Source organism: Triticum urartu, chromosome 6A, assembly GCF_056163025.1.
Source record: "Triticum urartu cultivar PI428250 chromosome 6A, HENAU_Tu73, whole genome shotgun sequence".
Lineage (NCBI taxonomy): Eukaryota > Viridiplantae > Streptophyta > Magnoliopsida > Poales > Poaceae > Triticum > Triticum urartu.
Genome location: NC_141878.1, coordinates 395323374 through 395330908, shown reverse-complemented (window position 1 = coordinate 395330908; position 7535 = coordinate 395323374). Strand labels below are relative to the sequence as shown.

The following is a 7535-nucleotide window of genomic DNA, read 5'->3' as shown; positions in this document are numbered from 1 at the left end:
TGGCGAGGAAGGACGACGCTGCGATAGCTGACGGCAGGCATCCGTAGTCGAGGAGGCACTGTCTGGGCGAGGTAACGCGCCAACCGCCGAACCTCCCAAGTCTTGTTCTCCTTTGCTGTACCTGGCAAAGTGGTCCACGAAGGTGTAGGCCGTGCGACTGCCGAGCTCGTACCGGAGCACCGCCAATATCTCGAGCTACATGTCAATAACCTCTTTACTCGTGGCTATCCGACCGAACACGCAGCACCAACAGGCTCAGGAAAATCGGGCGACCACCTTCTTACTCCCGAACCGGCATCAGCAAGGTAGATTACTGCCCTTATTCCTTCAGTACGCGATACACCACAAACGCTTGAAGAGTGCATTTCAACAGATGGTTCCAACTGACAGTTACAGAATTACAAGCAATGCAAGGCAAGGAGGCATGTACTTATTCTGCTTGTTGGTGCAATACATGGGCAAACCTCGACTTGCATCAACCAAGAACAATTTATTCGACAAGTCAACACATTACCAAAGAAGAAACAAGTCGCCTACACATTCTACTCAGCTCAACCAACCAAATGACCTTTCTTACTACAGTGGAAGGGAGTAGCCACGGAGGTACTTGGAATCAACCCTGGATTCACGGATTAGCGCTGCCCGACCTGTTCTCGCAACCTGCCGTGTATCGAACATGACAGAGAGGAAAGCATCCGGTTAGTTTTCAGAAGGAAAAAAAGAAGTGGTTGAACACAAATAAAGCATTCTGCTACATGTGGAACATAAAGATTCATTATCCCAGGGAGCGTAGGATAAATGCATGTCCAGACACTAGTCTTGACATCTAGAATGTTCCCATTGTTTATTTTTATAGAATGTACTACTGTTCTTTCTCTAACTGACACAGAATCGCCTTGAAGTTGTTCCAGGGACCTACAACTGTACCCTGAAATCCTCACACAGGCTGCAGACAAAGCCTAACATCTAGAAATGTTTTCCATTCATTATCTCTACTAATTAAAAAGAACGTAAGGTTCTCATTTCACCTTTCTTCCCACCACCCCTTCGTCCAACCTTCCATGTATATGATAATCAATCACCTTAATTTACTTACCTTCTGAACCAATTCCACTTTAATTTACTTACCAAACTTTTAATCAAAATATAAGGTAATTCACGGTCAAAATTTGATAAACATTTGTTTACACAATCACATTATTATGTCAGATAAATTACAAGCTAACGTATTAGAATATTTATATCCCGTTGCAACGCACGGACATTGTTCTAGTTTTGATAAAACTCCAATTGACTGTTGACTATGTTGACAAACAATACCAAGCATTTATCATGGTAAAAATGCCTGCTCAAATACATGGATTGAAATTATCTGCCAACTTTGCTTCTATCGCATAACAATCGACTTACAAGAATGAAATTGACATTATTTCACATCATCAATAGGACAGCAACAAAACAATACTGAAAAGCTCATCTAGAACTACTTGTTCCCACTCACAAGAAATCAACAACAAAGAGGCAAAAACAATTGACATACCTCACATATGCCATACGGCTCCAACAGTCTTTGTAGTGCAACCATCTTGTCAAGATCCCCAGTAAGCTACATAGTAACAAAAGGTACAATTATGTAGAGTTTTCATCAGTAATTAAATAGCTTTACATAAAGCGGAATAAATAGTTGCGGTCATGTCAAACATTCAATCTTTTTATGCCAACGATTCATCAGGTTACTACTCCCTCCGTCCCATAATGTAAGACGTTTTTCAACACTACACTAGTGTCAAAAAGCATCTTATATTATGGGACGGAGGGAGTAGTTTACTACCAAACTACTATTCATCATAAAAGAGTAAAATGCAGGAATTTCATAGGACTCCCACACAGATAATAATACTTATGGGTTGTTTGTGCACAAGGTGGTACTCTTGAAAATTTTATACCTGATGTGTTTCAATACTTACTGTCCTAGAAACGTTAAGAGTACAGAGAGACACCTAACTATGAAAGAAGATCACCTGTAGCGTAACTGTGTGATCAGAAAGATCCACACATTCTGCCCGGAAGATATTACCAATATCTAGTATCTCCCGCCGAGCAGCGGTGTTTCCAGATACTTTGATAACCATCAGTTCTCTTTCAGCAAAAGGTAAGTCAGTTAAGTCATCAACCTGGGATGGTCACATGTTTTGCATTAGCACAAAGTATTTGCTAGCACAAATGATTAATCTAAAAAATTGCATGCCATTTACCTTATGTACATCGATAAGCTTGTAAAGCTGCTGAACTAACTTCTCAATGGATTCATCAGTTCCAGGAACAACTGTTGTAATACGTGAAATGCCTTCCTTTTCAGCTGGGCCAACAGCAAGGCTCTGGGCAGTAGTATGGTCTCATTGGTAACAAGCCATACATAACAACAATAAACAGAAGTTTTGACAAACCTGTATACTGTACCCCCTACGAGCAAAGACCCCTGTTATAATGTTGAGGACACCAGGACAATCATTCACAAGGATGGAGAGAGTATGTGAGCGAAGCCCATTTGACTGTACCAAACAAAGTCATCATTAGCTTAGAAGCCGCACCATTTATTATCATGTCGATTAAGCACTGTGATGCTTAAAGCTACAGAGGCCTTCGTTTATATTTGACTGTTTGCAAAATAAATGAAGATGCAAAATGAGAACACACTGCAGTCAAAATAGAATTAGATCCAGTTTTGAATAAACAGTGCATGCAGTCTATAGGTCATTTTAATTAAAAAGCAAATGATGTTTCTTTTGCAAAACTGGAATTCTTTGAACTTACATCTTCATCATCAAGAACACCCCAATGGGCATCAAGTACTTGGTTCATGGACAAGCTCTCATAAGGTTCCACAGGATAAACATCACCCTGCACACACAGTTCAGAGTCAAAACAACCACATGCTATAAGAATCAGTAGCAATAGGCATACATACTGTAATAATGTATCTCATATGTTTACTGGAAGTCTGGAAATATTTTACTCAGTTATGTTGCTTCGGTTGCACATTTAGAAGTCTTGTGGTGATTCCAAAGCGTGGTCTTCAGTTTTATATGAATGCAGGTCTCCCCAGTTTCGCTGTATGAACTCTACTTTTCTTTCTATTTTTTGTTTCCTATAACCAGGTATACAAATTATTTTTTCTCTAAAAAGAATCACTTATGGAGCGATGGCTACACTGGGATTTCTACTGGTGGCAAAGAAGTTAAGTTGCATTTGTTTGCATTAAATAACTATCAAAAATATACCAGTTCGCAAGATCTTTCTTTTCTTGCACCTCAAAATCTTTCTTGCATTATCCACACAAAAGAGGCATCTCTCAAGCATAGCTTACCAAGTATTTAATCTGCAAACAGCAGTGTCCTAAAAGGTACTCCTAAAGCCTACACGCTACCTTTTAGAACGGATATAACAGGACAAGAAGAACAAGAGGAAATGGGCAACAAACATGGAGTTAGTTTTATAAGCACAGAAACATACCCCGGCACTGGATGGTTGATCAAAATTGCCATTAACCGTCTTATTCACAGAAGTAAGAGGATTTTTGCGCGATGCTTCTACAAGGTCTGGGTAAGAAGCAGCAGAAAACCCCCAGAAACGAGCAGTTGCTCCGATCTTTTCACGCCTCAAAGCAATCTAAGAATGTTGGGAGACAAGAATTAGGTAATGAAGAAAATATGCCCGTGGATGTAGGCAGCAAATGATTTAGAAAAATATGCCCATGCATGTAGGCAGCAAATGATTCAGAAAATACTTTTCCCGTTCGACAAATTTCTTCGATCCCAAATTTTCTTAGGTTCCTTTGTGCCGCAACGATTTTCCCAGGATCTCCAGTTACCTACAGCATTGAACAAATAAGCATCAAAGGCTTCACCCGGAATAAAACAAGGAACACGTATAGTCATATACCATATGTAGAACTGTTGGAGATCAAGAGTTTTTACCTCCAGAGTTAGGCTGTTCTCAGAAATATCAACAACTTTCGCTCTGAAAACATTAGCTACAAACATGACCTATCAACCATGAGAAGAAACAGCACATTAAGAGTATTGTTGCAACTGTGTATGGAAGTACCAATATACTAATTCAGTGACTATGCAGATACAAGTCAACAGCATATCTTACGTCAGCACGTTGATCTGGTTCAACATTGAGTTTTATAAGCATGAGCTCTCTTTCAACCTGAGGCTCCTTAGATAGATCTTCAACCTGCAATTTATTGGATTCAAATACGATATATATTAACAAACATTTATATGATCACCGAACAACATGCAATAAGAAAAGAAATCTGCAAGCCAGGAACATAACAATGCTTGGGATAAAAAGGAAAACATCACATCAGACTATTTAATTCATCTAGATGGTAGGAACGATAAGCAGACAACAGACAATTATGCAAGGTGGTATGAAATCAGCTTAGATTCGTTAGAATAGCTGTTTTCTTTGGATATCCTGTATGTGCATAATGGCAGAATAAAATTTTCCATCTGTGCGCCCTTTCTTTTTAAGCAGCTTCAGTATAACAATTATGATAAGGTTATTATGGAAACAACTTAATACTCCTGATTCCATGCAACACAGTAATTTTTACCAAACATGCAAACTGCTGATTACTTGGATTATAACCATGTGAATATATGCTCGACATCACTGAAGACAAGGTACAGCAGTGATCAAAGTAACTGTATTCCCTTACATACAAACAAAATTTACAACACACTAAACAACCAGGACACATCTGTATAGACATAAGAGTAAATTTCTCAACTTACACTTTTTGTTGCAAAATTATCAACTGATTACACATTGAAGGGCCCACATGTCCTGGGTACCCTGTGGCGCGTCCGGGCAGCCGGCCTTCAGGGCCTTTTCTCGACCGGGCCAGGAAGAGATTCTTCTCAGTGCAAAGCCGTGGGGGCGGTCTTCCCCCCACCAGTCGAGTTTTTTTTTGTTACACGTTTAAAGACTAATATCACATAATTTTACCTTTTCTTGCACACTGTAAAGGAATACCACTTTTTTCAACTCTCTAATGGTTTTACAACACAGTATCGCAGGGCCTTGTACTACCATGCTATGCCTAGGTTTTTGGTTCAGTAAGCATGTACTCCCTCCGTCCCAAAGTTAGTACAAAATTAAGTCACTTATTTTGGGACGGAGGGAGTATGTGTGTACACCTCAAATCTGAAACAAACACACGAGTGATTGGTTCATTACACCTTGAACCGAAATAACTGGGAAAGTGGCATGGAAATGTTCACTAATCCTTGGACCAACATAACAGGCAAGCAAAGGCTCATTAAACCTAGGTTGAGTCACATGTTAACCGCCTATGTATAACGGGAAACTACAAGACTCTGTGAGACTATGCAGTGGGGCCAGGTTGTAAGATATACAGGAGAGCTAAAAAGAGGTGCCTGTTTGGGGCATCTGTGAGACTCTGTGAGACTATGCACTAACGTTTTTTTTGTCGCTTATAGATGACATCAATGAGGTAATATTTTGCAAGTTTGGGGACATTTTATGTGACTTTATTATTAGGTAGGTATTGATATAGATTTTACATTATATATTAGCGCAAGAAAAGGTGTATAGTTCCATCAAATTAGTCCTAAAAGGTGTAGTTCCTTGATGGTTTTACAACAACAAATGCAGAACATCCACAAAAGAGCTTTTTTCTGACGCATTGAAGCTGTGATTATAACGGAATGGGGTATTACAGCAGAATACGGGTAAGGTGTTTATGACTAATTAGAAACTGCTATGCTCTAGCACTTTATAGTACTGTACTAGTACATTGCTAGAGCTGAAAGAAAATTTTGAAGTCAGTGAAATGTTCTGAAGGCTGTTGAAACCAAGTGGCATGAAATCCGGATGATTTACTTCTCCTAAGGAGTAATAAACTGGTGCAAAATGTGGGACGGCAGGCTCACATTCAAGACGTTGACGAGCTTATTGAGCTGCTCAATGACTTGCTTGAGCACCCTATCCGTCCCGGAGACGACGATGGTGAAGAGGGCCTTGTCCTTGTTAAGCCCCACGGCGAGCGACTCGATGTTGTAGCCTCTCCTGGCGAAGACCCCGGCGATCCTGTTTATCATGCCGCTCTCGTCCCCGACGAAGACCGAAATCGTGTGGCGCCGCACCCTGCAATCCCGGCTAGCAACTCCCATCAAAAGTCAGCTCAAAAGAGTAACGCGCGCAGCGGGGGACACCGGGCGCGGCAAGACGGGACTCAGGCGCGAAATATGAGAAACGGAGACCGCATTGCGGCGGGGGAGAGGCGCTTACGGATCCCTCTTGGCGCTCGCGGTGACCGCCGACACGGCGGCGGTCGCCTCGCCGCCGGCGCTGGCCCCCGCGGCGAGTCCGCGGCGGCGCAGGGGGCGGAAGGAGGCGCGCGCGGCGCATCCGGGGAGGCGGTCGCGGGCCGCCGGTGGCGACGGGCGGAGGTGGTGGGCGGTGGCGACGGACATGGATGGTGGTCGAGGGCGAAGTTGGTGGGCTATCGGGAAGTGCGGGACGGGACAGGACAGGACAGTGTGTTGGTTTAACAGCAAGTAGGGTTTATGAGGGGGGGAATTACGAAGCTGCCCCCCGCCGCGCATGGTGTGCCTGCCAGTGTGATACGATACGCGAGATGTGTCACGGGTGGCCACGTTTTCCGTTGGGCCGGGTGCGCTGGGACCACCCACCAAATTTGGTATATCCTCTCTCTCTCTCTCTCTCTCTCTGCTGATGGTGCTACGGTTTGCATGTGAAAGTGCTGCTACTACAAAACGAGGCGAATCCGCAGTTGTCCGATCTCCGATCGTGGCAAAGGAGCAAAGCCATCTTTGCGCAAGAAAGATACACAAACGCGGCGTGCCGGTTCGTCTTTTCTAGCCACGGCAGGCCGCGCGAGGTAGAGTATTGCCCCGACGAAACATAAAGCCAGCGCAACAGCCAAAAGTTGTTCCCGCGTGTTAGCTTTTGCTCATTGTCGTGTAGTACTTTTTTTTTAGGAAACGCAGGAGAGCTGCGATTTCATTATAAGGCGAAGACGGTGAAAGAACGCCAACTGTACAAAATAGTACTTTTTATTTTTGAGGATCCATTGTCGTGTACTACAACCGTGCAGCGTGGCTGTGCTACTCTTTTTCTATCCTTGGGGGTTTTGTTACGCTTATAGCGTACTAACCGAGGCCACCACGGTGCCGGAGGGGAGCGGCTGAGCTTCACGCTGATCACAGGAGGGTAGAGAGTAGAGAGCACGTCCACAAGAGGGTTGCAAATTAAAAAAGAGAGGATATGATTGGTAATTTTTGTCTCTTCTTTTGGTTGAGAGTTGACCAGGGCTCGTTCATACCCACTAATATAGAATGTAAAATCTACTCCTTCCGTTCCTAAATATTTATCTTTCTAGATATTTCAACAAATGGCTACATACAAAGTAAAATGAATGAATCTACACTCTAAAATATGACCATATTTGTCTTTCTAGATATTTCAACAAATGG

At 42.7% G+C, this 7535-nt stretch overlaps 1 protein-coding gene across 2 annotated transcripts; it reads right to left on the bottom strand.

Annotated features, from left to right (window-relative positions):
• Positions 1 to 347: 347 nt before the first annotated feature.
• On the bottom strand, positions 348 to 6582 carry LOC125513282 (acetolactate synthase small subunit 1, chloroplastic). 2 transcript variants are annotated; one of them, XM_048678355.2, is made up of 12 exons: positions 6328 to 6582; positions 5970 to 6195; positions 4159 to 4242; positions 3978 to 4046; positions 3788 to 3871; positions 3514 to 3669; positions 2815 to 2901; positions 2448 to 2552; positions 2256 to 2378; positions 2022 to 2174; positions 1541 to 1606; positions 348 to 660 (listed from the first exon to the last, which is right to left on the bottom strand). In XM_048678355.2, the coding sequence occupies exons 1-12, from the start codon at positions 6510 to 6512 to the stop codon at positions 577 to 579; spliced, it is 1422 nt and encodes a 473-aa protein (XP_048534312.1). In that variant the 5' UTR covers positions 6513 to 6582; the 3' UTR covers positions 348 to 576. The 2 variants fall into 2 exon arrangements, with proteins under 2 accessions (XP_048534312.1, XP_048534313.1); XM_048678356.2 differs by having other exon boundaries at positions 5970 to 6183; positions 6328 to 6581.
• Between the last annotated feature and the right edge of the window lie 953 nt (positions 6583 to 7535).

Coding starts and splice junctions, on each gene's coding strand:
- LOC125513282 (XM_048678355.2), bottom strand. CDS start 6,512: ATGTCCGTCGCCACCGCCCACCACCTCCGCCCGTCGCCACCGGCGGCC. Junction 2,553..2,814: donor GTGTTCTTGATGATGAAGAT/GTAAGTTCAAAG, acceptor TGTTTGGTACAG/TCAAATGGGCTTCGCTCACA. Junction 1,607..2,021: donor ATCACACAGTTACGCTACAG/GTGATCTTCTTT, acceptor GTTACTATGTAG/CTTACTGGGGATCTTGACAA.